We start from the raw sequence: 17,921 nt of genomic DNA, 5'->3' as shown, positions 1-17,921 counted from the left end.
AATGTTTTTCACTTTTTTCCATTGTGCGCCTTGGGAGGTTTTACATTGAAAGGCGAAATATAATTCTTAAATAAATAAATAAGAAACGAAGATTACTCTCACATGTGCTTACGATGGTGGCATAAGGCCTCGTATGTGCAAGGATCGTACTTTAAAAGAATGTCTATAGCCCTTGACTGTTTTCTTTGTTTTACAAATTATTGGTTTGCTATTCACCTACGAAGGGGTTCAGTTTCCCTTTCTAGAAGACAATATCTTCTGCTAGGGACAAAGTGGTGTTTGGAAAACAAATGATTGATCAGTGGAGGCTGATTCATTTGAGTTTAGTGGGACGGCAACCTACTTGCCCTTTCTGCCTTCAACCAACTCTCTCTTGGCTGTCTTCTTACTTACAACTTCTCAGGAGATGCTTCTGCCTATCATTTGCTCTGGCTCCACTTACTGTTTGTTTGTTTGTTTGTTTGTTTGTTTGTTTGTCTGTCTGTCTGTCTGTCTGTCTGTCTGTCTGTCATCCTAGCAGTCCCAATGGATTGCCCCCTGTTTCTTGCAAGGGCAGCACAGTTTATGCTATTGCGGCTTTCACACTGCTAGCACAACAGTGTTTCTCATATCAAATATATCAAGTGTGAACAATGTACCCGCATTTTTGAACATCCATGTATGTGTACCCAGTTCAGGTCAAGTTCCCACTACACAGGTGTGTATGCAATGCATACTTTATATTTTTGTTGTTGTGGGAAACACTGATTTACCTGCAGCAGTTGTACCTAAAAGCTGAGCTGAAACTGGGAGGGGAGAGACACATCATTATTATTTTTTCATCCAATGGAAAAAGTGCTTCTCCCTTTACCCAATCATTCAGGTCCCTCAAAAGTGAGTGAAAACACCTGCAAAGCGCATTTCTGTTGTCAAGGCCCATGCTCTCTGTCTTTCCAATGCAGCATGGTTCCCTTGGCATATGTGTGTTTCCTCCCCACACTAATTCATAATGTCATCACATTCCCTGTGTGATCCCTGATTGTCTAGGATCACTCAGGGAAGAAGAGACCCCAGAGGAAGGGGGAAAGCACTAAGTAGAACCAGAAAACAGTCATGGATAGGAAAGTGCTCCAGAAGGTCATAACCACAGCCCAAAAGGTTATCAGTCATCCTCTCCCATCTCTGGAAGAACTATATAATTCCTGTTGCCTTAAAAAAGCAAATACTATTTTACAAGATTCATCTCATCCTGGATATACTAGTCTTTTTGCACCGTTGCCTTTGGGTAAGAGATACAGAACAATTAAATCAAGAACGAATAGATTAAAAAACAGTTTCTATCCGAGAGCTATAACCATCTTAAATGCCATAACTAAATAATATGATCCTGGGAGCTGTGATGTGTGTGTGTGTGTGTCTGTAACTGTGTTCTTGCTTAGTTTTTTATAGGATGACATTCAATTTCGTTGTACTATGACAATGACAATAAAGTATCTTATATCTTATCTTATCTTATCTTATCTATCTTATCTTAAAAGGAAACCAATGAATGCACACCTCTGAAAAGCAGAGGGGAAAGGTACTGTTGGAGGGGAGCACTCTACAAACCCAATTGCCTCACTTTCCCCACTATGTGTTTGTGGCAAAAAAATGGCACATCTCTTATCAACCATGCTAAAGATGTTCTGGGTAGAGTCGGCAGAAGTTCTGTTGTTCTTGCAAGAGTGTTTGACTTCTGCCCCCACTCCGCAGCAGGATGCTCAATGTTGTGGGCTTTAGAAGTGGCAGATGCTGTGCCATGTCATGCTAACACATCTTGAGAGCTTACTTAATTAGATTTAAAAGCTTTATCTCTCCCCCAAGGCTGAGGGTCAGTAGCTTTCTCCTCTCTGACTATGGCCCTGCACAATACCAAAGAGGCACTAAGGCATTCAAGAAGACAAGGTTTTAAATGGCCTAAATTCCTGTCTAGATGGAAGTAAAAGGCTACTCATTATAGAATGTGGGTGACTGCTAAGTAACCAGTAATGCAGCTGCAACAGCTTCTTAACATATGCTGCAGTAGTAGAAGGAAATAGTTTCGAGTCTGCAGGCAAAATGCTGGGGCCACTGTTATCTCAGTATGGAGTACTTGGAATGCATGATACTATAAAATGCCTTTCAGACAGAGGGCTAATGTAATGTTTGGAGTTTGCAAATTCCAAACACTTTGTCGTTAATAATGGAAATATTTTCAATGTAACAAAATGATACTTTTTTAAGAGGAGTGAAAGATGGGGATTGGTATAAAACAATACAGTGCAGCATAGCTGCCAAGTTTTCACTTTTCTCGCGAGAAAGCCTATTCAGCATAAGGGAAAATCCCTGTAAAAAAGGGATAACTTGGCAGCTATGCAGTGCAGTACACTGAGTACAATGCACATGTGCAAAGTCAAATATTCAAGTTTTGATTTGCAGTTTTCCCCACTGTTAGTTATGTAATAATCACTGTCACTTTACTTCCTGCATCCCTCTGTACCTCACTGTCAGCTGTCACTCCAAAGCCATACCTGTCTCTTTAACTCAGAATTACACTTCATGCATCTGATGATCACAGACTTTTATGCTTTAATAACACAGATAATTTTTAAGCTGACACAAGACACTTCTTTGTCTTTGCTGCAACAGATCAACCAGGGCTGCCATACATCCGGAATTTTCCAGACATTGGCAGGATTCATCCTTCAAAAATGGCATCTGGGCAGATTTTTCAGAATTCAGGCGTATAGCAGCCCATTTTGGAAGTGTTGAATTTTTTGGCGAATTTCCTATTAAAAAGTTCAACAACTTTGGCAAAAAAAAAAAAGCTTGACAACTTTTTGTCAAGATTTTCTCTTGTGAAATATGACAACCCCAGATCAACAATACTATCCTTACTGAAGCATCAACAATAAAGACTTGCATTTCAAATTCTAATTTCAGTGCATTTTTTTATTTCACCCATGGAGATATTCAAGTGGAATGAAATATCCATGAGGATTTTGCAAGAAAGATTCATAAGTAGGAGACAAAACTCCTGTCCAAGGACGTTTCACTCAAGGCCCAACATGTATTCTCATGGAAACAATGCTTTACAAGAGAGCTTTGTGACAGTTTCTTGCTTCGGTGGGCAAGACTTTTATGTGTTCCACATTTTGGGAGTGGATCATTATAGCATGCTTTGTGTAGGTCTGGCTTTCAGACGGAAGCTTTAGACCTGTCTCAGCATTTGTTTTCAGGAGCCTGACAACAGCTTACAGTTTTCTGTGTCTTGTATTGCTTCTTTTCTTCAGTGATTCAGTGTGGTGTAGTGGTTAAGAGCGGTAGAATCATAGTCTGGTGAACCGGGTTCAAGTCTCCGCTCTTCCACATGCAGCTGCTGGGTGACCTTGGGCTAGTCACACTTCTTTGAAGTCTCTCAGCCCCACTCACCTCACAGAATGTTTGTTGTGGGGGAGGAAGGGAAAGGAGAATGTGAGCCACCTTGAGACTCCTTCAAGTAGTGATAAAGCAGGATATCAAATCCAAACTCTTCTTCTTTTTCTTCTTAAGTGTTATTGCAAGTTTATACTAACAGCACATAAAGCCATGCCTTCTATTGTGTCTCCTACTAAAGCAAAGGCATACAGGCAGGGCAGTCTCGAGCACTTTGGGCGCGCTGGCGCTGAGGGGCGGAGATCGCTCCAGCGCCCCCCGCCCTCGCAGCGCGCAACATGGCTTCCGCACGGCTTCGTCGCGCAGCGCCCCGCCTACCGGCCCGGCGCCCTGGCGCCCCGCACCACCGGGGCTCTACCTAGAGCTGGCCCTGCATACAGGTCTGTTTCTCAGAAATTTCTGTCATTCCGGTAACTCTAATAGTCATCTCTCAACTAAGATTATGGGCTTTTGATTAAAGGGAAAGTCTACCATCAATGTGAGCGCATTCAAACTGGAACCCAGTACAAACATTTCTGTTGGCTTTTCAGTGGCATGAGATTAAAGAAGTATATTTTTTTGAATCAGAGGATATTCAGTCAAGCAAACAAGCAGATGAGAGGAGCCACAGAGACAGGATGGGAGATAATATGATAAAACAGATTCGTTGTTTAGAATTTCAGAGGATACAGGTACAAGAACAAGCAGGTACCTGATATCCGTTAACAACACAAACAGAAAAATCCTCTTCAGGAGTTCAGTCTGAAGATGCAGAGGCTAAAATTGTAGAAGAAGGTCATTGGACAGAGGCAAACCTTGCCCCCGACAGCTATGCCAGCTTCACATCAGACTATGATGGTTTGAAGGGAACTTCTAAGCACATTTGGCTGGATACACTCAGAAGTTTCCTCATGGCTGGGAACCCAGCCACTATCAGGCTCCCTGATTCCAAGAAAGCTTTTACATATGTTCAGCTAAATATGCTCTTCAGACCTTCCCTCTCAAAGCTGGAAGACTAAAGCAGGAGGGTGTATGCTCAGTACATGTGGGGAGGCGGCGGCGGTGGGGGGGGGAGGAGCTGCACAAGTGCCTCTGCCCCCAGTTTTTGTCCTCCACATATTCATGCCAAAAGAGGGCTCTTATCATTTTCTTCTGAATCTAACTTATGATATCATAGGGGAACCTTGGGCCAGTCACCATTTCTCAGCCCAATTTACTTCACAGAGTTGTTTTGAGGGTCCAATAGGGAAGGGGAGAACCATAAAAGCAACCTTGAGCTTTTTGGATAAAAGACAGGAAATAAATATAAGAAGAAGAAAAACATTAATTGTTCCTTATGCCCTTTAAAAGTCATTCCTGCTTTTTCCTTGCTGCATCTTCTTTGTGGCTTTCAGCCCAGAAATATAACATCCCCTCTGACTAGTCTTAGGTGAAATCTACATATACATAAAAACGTGAAAATGCTTTTAAAAAAAACCCTTTTTGAAAAATATATTGAATTTGCAGTTCAGTCTGGAAAAGGGTTTCAAGTAAATTATAATGACCATTATTAGTTCTTCCTGTCAAGGTTCATATTTCCATTAAAAAAATTATTTTCTCTTCTGTTTGTTTTTTTAGCTTTACTGTATATAGTAACTATAGGAAAGAATGCAAGAAATTCAATGTTGCACCAAGTTCTTCAGCAGTTGACCAGTTGTGTTGGTGGAGTGACTTGTGCAAAAAGCCAGCATGGTTCTCGTAGCTGTTGCACAACCAATTTCTGTAGCACCAACACTTCCTGTTGCACAACCAGCTTCCCCTAGCACAACTTTTGCACTGGATTTTGTATTGCACAACCTTTATCTCACCCTTATGCCGGCACAACAGCCCCTTGCATTGGTGGTCAGAGAATGCGGAATCCAGGCCAACAATCCTATTTTCTTCTAGCTAGAGTGTTGAACTCTCCACACACACACACACACACACACACACATACACTAATTCTTGAAGCATTTTCAAAAAGTTATCAGGAAAAGTTCAAGCTTCTTCCAAAAGTTCTCTAAGAATAAAGGTAAAGGTAAAAAGGTAAAGGACCCCTGGGTGGTTAAGTCCAGTCAAAGGCGACTATGGGGTTGCGGCGCTCATCTCGCTTTCAGGCCGAGGGAGTCAGCGTTTGTCCACAGCTTTCCAGGTCATGTGGTCAGCATGACTAAACCGCTTCTGGCACAACGGGACACCGTGATGGAAGCCAAAGTGCACGGAAACACCGTTTAGCTTCCTGCCACAGCGGTACCTATTTATCTACTTGCACTGGCGTGCTTTTGAACTGCTAGGTGGGCAGGAGTTGGGAGAGAGCAACAGGAGCTCACCCAGTCACAGGGATTTGAACCGCCAACCTTCCGATTGGCAAGCCTAAGAGGCTCAGTGCTTTAGACCACAGCACCACCTGCATCCCTCTTCTAAGAATAAACATCTGCCTCCTTCCAAACACTTCCCTGCGAACACTTTTGTTCCCACTATTCTCTACAGCTGGTTTCCCTCCATGTGAGGCTCAAACGATAATTGGAGAAGGATACAAAATGGCAGCTATCCCTTCTAAAATAGCAGAAAATGCAGCTTCAAAAGGAAGGAAAGCATGGATGCCATACTCAGGAGGAGTTTGAAGCACAACACATGCCTTATAAGCCATGATCATGGAAACCTGGAAGGAAGGAATGGCAGCTCCTGAAGCAAAGGCAAGTGTAATAGCAGAAAAGCTGGATGGAGCCACTGAAACGGCTTCTGTAATCATGGATTTAAGTGTGCAGCCAGAACAAAAAAAATAAAAGGCTGCTTCAGGAAAATAAAGGCATTAAGTCTAAGCCTGAGGAAGTTGAAAACATTTAATAAAATGTTAATTTACATGTGTGCAGGTTTAAAGAAGGGGCTGAATGAGATAATATTAGCAAAAAATTTACGATCTTTGCTTCAGGTGCCCAATTGTGTCCGAAATTCCATACTCCTGCTAGAAACGGGTGAATGCCCAATTTCAACAAAAGCATGGTGGGCTGCACTAAAACATTGGCTTAAGATTGCAGTATTTGGACTAAAAACCTGACCAATGAGGAATATGTCAGCAATCGGCAGAAAATGATGTCTAGAAAAGCCACTGCTATTGGCCTGTCACCCACCCAACTCTGTTACCTGGTCTATGATGGTGCCCTAAAGACCTTAAAGCAAAAACTTTGGGATAATACACACAGTGACCTGCGACATCACATGCAGTCTGTAGTCCGTTGGCAGTAGGAGTACAATATGGGCATGTTTTAAAGTTAGAAGGCTTACGTTAAAAACCTGACTGTCCCAAACTACCGAAGGTTATTCACAAAAGCCAGATTAAATGTTTTCCCCTCTGCAGTGCTGGAGGGTAGGATGAGAGGAGTCCCCTACCAGGAAAGACTGTGCTCCTGTGCCCAAAACATATTATGCTGCACTGTGTGAAGTTCAAGCAAGCTAGGGCTGAATTGATTTCACCCTTGCTAGCCCTGATCCCAGGAAAATCGGAGGAGTATTATATCAAGTTCCTATTGGGAGACCGGTCAAATGCTAGAACATTAGCAGTGGCGAAGTTTCTATCGGTGTTTGCAAGAATCAATGATCCCAACTCTAAGTTTGAACAAAATGTTTCTGAAACCTGAAAGCAGGATGTCCTTATTGGGTATCACTTTGTAACGAATTGATGGGTCTATGGACCGTAATAAAGATTGTTGTTGTTGATAATATTACAGAATTTCTCTGGAAGTGTCCCCAGAAGATATGAAGAGAGTACATAGAGCACTGTCAGTATACCTATGTGATGCAGGCCCCCACAAACAATATTGTTATGTGCTTCCACAGTTTTAAAAAGAATGACAAGATCTGTACAGTTTTGAGAAATGTTGCAGCAATAATACACGGCAATAATCGAGTCATGATCTTGCAGGATTTACTCTCAGATACTTTGAAAAAAACCACGAAGCACAGAGTTGCGCTCCACAACACTTGATAACTGCAAGACGCAGGAAAAAGATACTGTTGGGCTTTTCACTTTGGTTTAGTTAGTCCCTAAAGGAAACACCAAACTCTCAACCACCAACCACAAGGAAGCCACAGAGCTATTAACAACACTAGAACTGGACTCTCCCACTTGAGGTTATTGATTTGTTGCAGCAGCAGGATAGTGAACCCATTGGTAAAAACGACCCTGTTCAGGAGCCCAGGTGGGAGAGCGACAGCAAAGCCAAAAGACCACCGAAGAGAAGACCGGGACAAGGAATTGTTGCACATATTTCAGAAAGGTTACAAATGTCTAGAAAATAAGCAAGAACTAAGGCAGAACTAAGGGACGTGGGTGGCGCTGTGGTCTAAAGCACTGAGCCTTGAGCTTGCCGATTAGAAGGTTGGCGGTTCGAATCCCCGCGACGGGGTGAGCTCCCGTTGCTCGGTCCCTGCTCCTGCCAACCTAGCAGTTCAAAAGCATGTCAAAGTGCAAGTAGATAAATAGGAACTGCTCCGGTGGGAAGGTAAACAGTGTTTCCATGTGCTGCTCTGATTCGCCAGAGGCAGCTTAGTCATGCTGGCCACATGACCCGGAAAAACTCTCTGCGGACAAACTTCGGCTCCCTCGGCCAGTAAAGTGAGATGAGCGCTGCAACCCCAGAGATGTTCGCGACTGGACCTAACGGTCAGGGGTACCTTCACCTTTACCTTTAAGGCAGGACTATTGCAAGGCGAAAATGTGGTTTCAAAAGGGGTGGTGGTGTTTTTTATAGAAGCTAAAGCATTCAGACTGGAATGATCTGAAAACATAAACATCTTAAAAGTACCAGCGTGTTGGGACATGAGATTTAAAAGAAAATGCCCACTTTAAAACATCCTATCATTTACTTTGATTTTTATGTTTGATTTTTATGCTTGTGGTTTATTCTATACCCTTAGTGGTACTTGAGAACCCTCTAACATTGAAAGAGGACCCATACCATGCTCTACGTTTTAAAGGTTTTTAAGTTAATAATTCAAATGTGTTTTTTAAAAAATATTTCTCAGGGCAGCCATGTTGAACAGTTTAAAGATGAAAAGGAATAAAAACTACGTTAGAAATAAAGAGAGAAAGGTATAAGGGTGAATTTCATTCTTGAGCTGAACACCAACCTAAAGTTGGTGCACTAACTTAATTAAGACCTACTTAAACTTTCAAACTCTGATCTAATAGAGGACTTAGTACACGCACCCTTGTCCTAAGCTTCCTGCCTGTACGTAGGTCAACATCAACTGAAAAGTTAGGTTAATCACCTAGTATCACTACACTTAAGGCTGATTAGTGTCACTAAGAAAGCAATGGATTTTTTAATTGATTCACAAAATACTGTTGTCAGATTTAGAAAGCCTTTATAAGCAATGGCAGATCTAACAACATTTATTTATTTGAAAGATTACCATATAGGAAAATGTCCTCTGGATGGCTTACAATTTTTTTTAAAAAAGAAAACAATTCAAACCCAGATTTCAACACTACTTATTCCTTCTGGCTGACATAGCAACATGTGTTTCTATTTCAAAATTGTTTTTTCATCCAGAAAATTTGTCCAGATTATATACACTTTCGAATGAGAAGTTTATGGGACAATTTTTATTTTATTTTTTTAAATGGCCTACTAGAGATTTTTGGTACTCAATCAAGAGTATAGAAAACTGAAAAAAACTTTACAGTAACAACTTTACCACATCAAGTGTAGAATTATCACACTGTCAAAAGAGTGGCACACATTAACAAATTCATCTTTGAGTGAGGTGAATGCAATATCATTAACACTATGTGCAAAATGTGATTTAGGAGCTAAGTCAATTGTCTGGGCAGGGGGGCTCCTTTGTCTGGATTAGACATTTGCTCAGTAGACCAAAGAACTGCGGTGAAATTCTCATTCTGACATTGCTTTGCTGGCATGACCTTGAAGGAAAGTCAATTAACCTCTTTCTGCTCCAAATATCTTGTTTGTACAAAATCATAATCATATTTACCTGCTTCTATTGAGCTGCTGGAAAGCCTCACTCAATAGCTACAGAATACCTATTGGGCCAGTGAAGGAGCTGAAGATTGCTACAGCAGACTGAAAGATAATCTTGTTGGAATTTCACCAGACTGGCAAAAAAGTATGGCCAAATATTATACGTAGAGGAGACCAGCTAAACTTCTGTTGGTGTATGGCAGAGATGGGAAACTAGATCCTTATTAGGGCTGGGCAATATATCAATAGATCACCCAAAACTGGTTTGAAGTCCATATTGTGATAATCAGTTTCATAATTTTTGACCTGGCAATCTATGCAAAAATCACAATGTGGGGGAAAATGTGAGTCAGCCTCTACGTCGCTCCATCCTTATTTCAGACCTCGTGATACATATTGCAATGTTTAGCTGATTACCACAATGTTGAAAACCAGATGTTGCCCAGACCTAAATCTACCCCAAGTCCTGTGGACAAAGTTTGACAGGTGTGCATGGCTGACCACTTGTCAGTCACTTGACATCACAATGATATCAGACCACCAGTTTATGCCCACGCAGCAATGTCTTTACCGGTCCCACATTTGATGTCATGTGTGACAGGATGTGTAGGGCAGGTGGGCATGGCTGGGCCAAAAGGGTCTTGCAGGCCAAATGGGGGTGACCTATGGGTATAATTAGGCCCATGGGGCAGAGGTTCCCCACTTATGCTGTAGTGAGTATATAAACTTGCAAGTTGCATATAATTCCTCATAGGGAAACAGCTAAATCTGGAATGAGCCTTCTAAATCTTTGGTAGGCAATGTGCAAAGATGATGGAGATGAACCAAGAAAAGATACCATCTTCTTTCTTTTTGCATTGGTTGTTTGCTAACATCAACTTAGTAAAAAAGAAAAGAAAAAGAAAAGTAAAGGCAAAGGACCCCTGGATGGTTAAGTCCAGTCAAAGGCAACTATGGGGTGTGGCACTCATCTCGCTTCAGGCCGACAGACAGCTTTCTGGGTCATGTGGCCAGCAGGACTAAACCACTTCTGGTGCAACAGAACACTGTGATGGAAACCAGAGTGCACGGAAATGGCGTTTACCTTCCCGCCACAGCGGTACCAATATATCTCCTTGCAATGGCATGCTTTCGAACTGCTAGGCAGGCAGAAGCTGGGACAGAGCAACGGGAGCTCACTCGGTTACGGGGATTCAAAAACTGCCAACCTTCCAATTGGCAAGCCCAAGAGGCTCAGTGCTTTAGACCAGTGGTCCTCAACCTTGGGCCTCCAGATGTTTTGAGACTACAATTCCCATCATCCCTGACCACTGGTCCTGATAGCTAGAGATCATGGGAGTTGTAGGCCAAAAACATCTGGAGGCCCAAGGTTGAGGACCACTGCTTTAGACCACAGCACCACCCACATCCTGTTCCATCAACTTAGTAGCATCTGCTTGTCCCTGCACTGCTTGTCTGCTATCTAGGACATATGCATAACTTCAGAGGTGGGTGGTAGTATTTATTTCCCTATCCCTGCCCCAGACATTCTAATATGAAAGGCAACATTTGTGGCTATCAATAGTACACTTTCTAAAGAATACTATGTTGTTCATGGTGACCCACTGGTCTGATGCTGTACACCATGTTTCCATCTAGTCTTCCTTACATATTTTGGGTTATATGCAATGTTGTTCCTCTTCAGAGCAGACCCACTGAAACTGACAAATATAAATAATTTAGGGTTCTTAATTTCAATAGGTCTACTTTGAGTAAAATTGAGATAGATACAACCCATTACCTTGCGTTGTCCTCCTGCTATTTACCTACCCATGGACTTTCTAGACTCCATCTCCCCACAAACTGCTCTGCTGTTTAACTATAAACCTGACTTCCACAACATGCCCCTCTGGTGTGTGTGTGTGTGTGTTTGTGTGTGTGTGTGTGTGTGTGTGTGTGTGTGTGTGTGTGTACACACACACACACACTCACACATATGGAAAAGAGACTTTCACTAGGAAAGTCATTGTAAAGAAAATGAAGGTGGGGGAAAAAGGGCCAAAGAGGTAACCCTCTGTTTTAGCAAGCTCAGATAAAAGATTTTATATGAGAGCATGATACCTCTTGAATGGGCTAATTAAATCCAAGTGTATCATGCTGTGGTTGTGAATGAGACATTTCTGTGTTTTTGTTTTCAAGCTGCCTGATTAACAAAGCAAAGGTTAAGCTTTTGGCTGTCCCATCACGTTAACATGCAGAGACCCCACTTGGGCTATTGCACTTTATATTTGACCAACCCAGAAATCTGCAAGGCAGTGGGAGTTTCTGTCATCTGCATTTTTAAGGGCCAAGGTCGCCCAAAGGAAAACAGTCCTAAATACAAAGTTGCTCAGTCAAAGCTTAGACGTGTGTGTGTGTGTGCGCGCACACACACACACACATATTGAAAGATGGCCTGCACTGGTTGAAAAGGAAACAAATTATACGGCTAAGGCTGAACTCATCAGCAGCTCAGAGTTGGAGGATCACTGAGCGCATGAGTAATTTTATTGTCACCTTTGATTTTGTTTGACAAACTGAAAGCTCCTTATGAGCTCTAACCCACACCATTTGATGCTTTCAAAACACAATCCTGCATCCGAATGGGTTCTAAGAAACAGCACTTAGAGTTTATATTGGCATTCTAAGACTCTTTACTGCGGGGCTATCCAAGGGCACCACCAGACTGTGAGTGTTTTGTGGAAGGGATTCAAGTGCCTGCTAGGAAATTTAGGTTTGTGCAATTAAGGTGGATCCAAGTGCTCTGTCTCCCTAGTGCAACAAACCCACTATGTGAAAAAAGGACTTTTGGGCATTAAAGAAAAAGAAAAGTGTGGCACGAACAAATGACTAACAGAAAGATGTATCAACACTGCACAAGCCAATCAGGATAGATGTCTGATGTAGGTCCACTGCTGTATAAGCTCTCTGAACATAAATCAAAACAGATGCTCAATAAATACTGGATATAATCAAACCTTCCTGTATGCTTTGTCCAAACAAATTAGGATGAAAGTCCAATAAATAGTACATCTGGAGGACCCCCAAGTATGAGATAGTCTACCCAAAGAATAAGGCTGCTGCAGTGGAGCCAAGCCTCTGACTTTCAAAAGCAAAGCCATACCCTGTAAGTGTCCCCATATTCCAGGGACAGTCCCAGAATTATGAAAGCCACCCCAGCTTTTGAGTTGATCCCGGAATGTCCCTATTTCCCCCACCACCACCGAGTTTAGGGAGAAGGATGAGCTGGCCTGCTCGCTATGCTGTGTCCCATTGGTGACATGGTGGTGGAACTCACCCTTCGTCAGATAGGAAATACTCTGCAGTTGCGCCGGGAGGAGAGGATGGGGGTTTCGAGGAGGGTCAGTTGGTGGGAAGTGATAAATGTCCCTATTTTCCTCTGAGGAGTGTAGGAGTGTATGCACAGCTCCTCCACTGTTGTAAAAGCACACATTGAACTGTTTCCTAGGAGCCGAGGTCCCTTCAGCCCCCCCCCCAAATATATGTTTGAGGGGGCATCCCTCCAAGTTGATGAGGATTGCCATTCATATTATGTGCGTACAGCTCATCTTGTGATTGATTATGTGGGGCAGAGCTTACCTGCCCCCCCAATATTTTATTCAAGTTTTCACCCCTGCAACCATGACAGAGGGTTGCTGAAGAAGGGAGACAACAGGTCCCTAGTCATGCTTTTTGAGCCCCAGGCCCCTGCAGAAGCATTTAGTGGCCTGTCGAAATGTTAACAGGTGATATTTGTGCAGTGGACATTTCCATAGTTAGCTTTTAAAGGTAGGAGCCCTCGACGCAGTTGCTAGGTGAGGCCCAAGTTTCTGCCTGGATCCACCCCAAACCAAGTTTGTTTTGGAATAAGATGCGAAATTCAGACCTGCCGCACAATCAAGAGCAGAACAAATGGGTGCACATCTTCTGCTTCATTGCACTGACAAAACGGCTGCGATTGTGTACACACTGCCGCCTTTCTGGGTGAAGTACGCTGAGCAGACAGTGGCTGCCAATCTGATTGGCTGCCCATCTGATTGGGGGGCTGCCATTTGCAACTGATGAGAAGGACATGCCTTTGTACTGCAATGTGGAAAGCATAGCCAAAAGCAGCCAAAAATCAGTATGTGCTTGGGTAGTTTGCCAAATAACGATCAGTTAAAAGCAGCCTCGTATTTTACCTGGTGGCAGTGAAGTTCTAAAGGGAAAGACCTGGGAAGCATCATGGTACAGGACCCAGGGAAGATGGGGTGCTTTGGCATTAGTTTTTCCTGCTCTTATCCTTATCTGGTCAGTTTGCTCTTTCTGTTCTTTCTGCCTGCTTTAGCAAGCAAAGCTCTCGTTTTGCTGTACAACTGGCAGGAAGTGAAGGTGGGTGTCAAATCTAGGGGGTGAGCAGGTCAGGATAATCTTCAAATATGTCACCTTCTATTGCTGCTAGGGGGTTGTTCAAGGGCTATGCATTTTCTTCACATTCTCCCTCTCTCTCCCTCTCCCTCTCTCTCTCCCTCCCTCTCTCTCTCTTTCCTTCTCTCTCTCTCTCTCTCTCTCTCTCTCTCTCTCTCTCTCTCTCTCTCTCTCTCTCTCTCTCGTTTTATTTGTCTGTGGTACCCATCATTCTGGATGCTGTCAAATGAGAACGTAAAGACCATATGCCCAAAATATTGTGCTCTGGAACATAATGCACAGCATAGATTCTCCTTAATCCCAGCCCTTTCTTTCTGGACCTGCGCATACCATATTGGACGGAAAAGGCGCATTATGGTTCTCCGGAGAGATAATTCTTTGAATGTTTTGTGTCTCTGCTGGAAAAAAACTATACAACTTGTTCAGAGCATTCCCTAATAGTGCACATGTAAATACTGTACTAATACAATCTGAGACTTAATGGAATGATCATTTTCACATAAATATAAAATCCCCAGGCACCTGCCTCACAGTGACTAGCTGCTCTGCTTGCAGCTCCTTATAAATAACTGTGCCACATGGCTGTTCTCTCATTTATGAAATAAAATGCATCCCAGGTCCCCTTTCTCATACTCGTAACATGCATGCCAAAGCACAGATATCTTGCCAATGTGTGGCACACTTGCCAAAGGCAGTCTATTAACCTATTTTTATACCATCTGCAAAAATGTCCCAATGATAGTGGCTAAGACCCTCAGCAAACTTTGCTTGTGGCTCACAGCACAACTACTGTTGACTGTGGTCACTTTCTGTGAGATAAATTTGCCCCCCTGACTGCAAAAGCCAAAGTTATCACAGTATATTAAGTGAGTGTGGTTTGCCATTGGGATGATTGCCTCTGGGGATTATAGGGAGTTAACTGTGGAAGCTGGTCTGAGCAAGAAAAAAAAGTCCTTGCTAGATCCAGTGCTTTCCAACCCTGGGGGTACTCAAGGGTACCATCACCTTTTAAAAAGAAATGTTTAAAATGTGGAATAAATTCATGGTGAGTACTAGCACCTCCCCCCCCTTTAAAAACCCCCAGCACTGACTAGATCAAATGTACAATTATAAAGAACAGATGTAGGAAAGGAAAAGCAGTGTCAGATCCTTCACATTTAGCTAAGTTATACCCTCAAGGCACACAGAAACCCCATTAAAATAGGCTCCCTTCCTTCATCTTGCTCAAGGGACACTGAGGTCCACCCCCAGGGGTCTTCTGGCGGTTCCCTCACTGCATGAAGTTACAGGGAACCAGGAAGAGGGCCTTCTTGGCAGTGGCGCCCTCCCTTGTGTAACACCCTCCCATCAGATGTCAAGGAGATAAAGAACTACCCAACTTTTACAAGACATCTAAAGGCAGCCCTGTATCAGGAAGTTTTCAACAATTGACATTTTATCATGTTTATATGTTTTTCTGGAAGCTGCCCCAAGATGAGTGTGGTATAAATTATTATTATTATTATTATTATTATTATTATTATTATTATTATTAGACACTTACAACTTCCAAATTTTAACGGGCAAGCATGTGCATCCATGGGGAAGTCTTCCAGTTGCATGGGGCATTCAGCAGAGATGGTCAATCTGATGGAAAGAGAGAAAGATAGACAATTCAGGGTTTGTTGGTTTGATCCACAGAGAAATATAGCTATACCAGATAAACAGGGATCCACATGGACCATTACACGTTTGATAGATCATGCAGGAGGATTGGCAGGGCCATGTCACCCAACGTCCCTCACTGCCATGCTCCTCCAATGTCCATTCATTCATTTGTATGTGGGGAGACCTCCTTCTGGTGAACCTTCCATGTGCAGAAGTCAGGGGAGCATGATGTGCTGGCATGTGGCAGCGCTAGACCACATGGTCCCGCCTCCAATCATTCTTTCGACACATGGGTTGTACGAACCCCTTACAAATGATGTGTGTGAGAGGTACTGCAAACACAACCATATTTTCCACACCTTCTCATGGGAATTAAACGATTTCTAAGTCACACATAGAAGCTTTAATAATGTAGTGATGATGCAATAATTGTTTCCTTACCACCTTAAATTTTAACCAGTTTCTAACAAACTTGGGGCAATAAAGGGTGGATAGTTCATTCCATCCCCCATCCCCCAATGCTTTTGCTAAAGGCTGCTCTTTTGGCAAAGTAGCTGTCCTGCTAATCCGTAAGACTCCCTCCATTTTTATAGTGGCTGCACCATTTCCCAGTAGAGGCAATGTTGATAATGACAACGTCAAATGAACACTTGAAGGTATGGAATCGTGAATGCTATTCAAATGCTGCTAAGAGACTTTAAAAATTGCATTGATTTTAAAGACTTAGCTGGGAAGCTATCAGGCAATGGGACTCTGAGAGACAGTCATGCAAGTGGAAGTCAGTGATAACTAGAGAAATATGCCCTAAGGAGGATTTCCTAGGGCTGCGTGGGGTGTTGCAATAAAATTGCAAGCTGAATCAGTGTTGGGTGATCAGACACTCTGGTGGTACTTTAACTAATGGGGAGGGAGAGAAGATTTTTTCGTATATATCTAACAGGATGGGTTGTTACTTTTAGACTGATTTATGTGTGTTCAGTTGATGTGTGGTCATGCACACATGCATCACGGCGACCCAGAAGTGGGCAGAAAAGGGGGTGGAACGGGGCAGAAAAGGGGGTGGAACAAGGTTATGTGTGCTCCACCATTGTGCATGATGACCCAGAATGCAACTCCCATGCAAATCTGGGCTTGCCTGTACATCCAGGTACACATGTGAGCAAACTTAAAAAGCCAACAAGTTTAATGCTTCACTGTCACACTAAAAATATTCTCTCTGTTGTTCCCTGTGCTGGTCTAAACCACACCATAATGGCAACATCTAAACCAGGCACCCCCAATCTGCGGCCCTCCAGATGTTTTGGCCTACAACTCCCATGTTCCCTAGCTAAGAGGACCAGAGGTCAGGGATGATGGGAATTGTAGTCCAAAACATCTGGAGGGCTGAAGTTTGGGGATGCCTGATCTAAACTATAGTCTCGGGTTATTTCCTCCCAAATCTATTAGTTGAAGAATTGACTTTCTGATCCAGGCCCGGTTAACAGCTATCCACTACAATCAAAAGAACAGATTCTTGTGGTGCCTATATTAGTTAGGTCCCATCATCTCAGGGTAGTTCCAAAACCAGGCCCGGCTCTAGTGTAGTCTCAGTGTAGTCTCAGTGGCGCGTTGACTGTGAGTCTGTAAAGCAGGCATAGGCAAACGCCGGCCCTCCAGATGTTTCAGACTACAATTCCCATCATCCCTAGCTAACAGGACCAGAGGTCAGGGATGATGGGAATTGTAGTCCCAAACATCTGGAGGGCCAGAGTTTGCCTATGCCTGCTGTAAAGGGTGGAAATAACATTTCTGAAGCCCACGTGCCATTCTACAACCATTTCCTTGGACCCTCTCCCCTCCCTCTTAATCAGTTGCCCACCCATCTATACAGCTGTCCTCATCTCTGTTTCCTCCATCCATCTATTCAGAGACAGCCCAAGACATGTTGCTTCCTGAGGCATAGCAGCAAATAGCCCAGCCCTCAAGTCAACATACATAGCACCAACCCATGGCATAAAATCCCACAAGCCCTTCTCCTCCTCCTTGGCAGTAAAAAATATAATGGTAATAGATTAGATAACTAGCCATTTGCTGCTCGTTCATGGAACCCAAAATCAGCTTCCTACTGTGTCCCCCTCACTCCTCTTACTTGTCCACAATCTATCCATTCTAGGTGAATTGGTAGCTTTATCTCACAACTAATCAATATACCATTGGCAGAAACACCTATTTCTGAAAAGTTATAAAAGCATAGCCTTGTAAAAACAGCATTAATCTGCAGAAAGGAACAGTCGTCCCCCGAGCTTTCACACAAAACATGGTATGCCACATGAAAACTGTTTTTTATTTTTATTGGTTTTTTTTAAAAAAAATCCATGGAAGAATTCTATATTCCCTAATCCAATCACTTTTCTCCAAATGTGTATAATACTCTTAAAAAGATGCACGGCTGTAAAA

General features: G+C 42.9%; 1 protein-coding gene across 1 annotated transcript in view; it reads right to left on the bottom strand.

Moving 5' to 3' along the window:
- GABRA5 (gamma-aminobutyric acid type A receptor subunit alpha5) overlaps positions 1-17,921 on the bottom strand; it is a 66,648-nt gene that overhangs the window by 17,239 nt on the left and 31,488 nt on the right. Inside the window, exon 5 of the mRNA XM_035116194.3 lies at positions 15,382-15,464. Coding sequence (XP_034972085.1) covers positions 15,382-15,464 — 83 coding nt within the window. The remainder of the gene's footprint in view (positions 1-15,381; positions 15,465-17,921) is intronic.

The sequence above is a fragment of the Zootoca vivipara genome, chromosome 4 (assembly GCF_965207765.1).
Source record: "Zootoca vivipara chromosome 4, rZooViv2.hap1.1, whole genome shotgun sequence".
NCBI lineage: Eukaryota > Metazoa > Chordata > Lepidosauria > Squamata > Lacertidae > Zootoca > Zootoca vivipara.
This window is presented reverse-complemented; position numbering and strand designations above follow the sequence as displayed.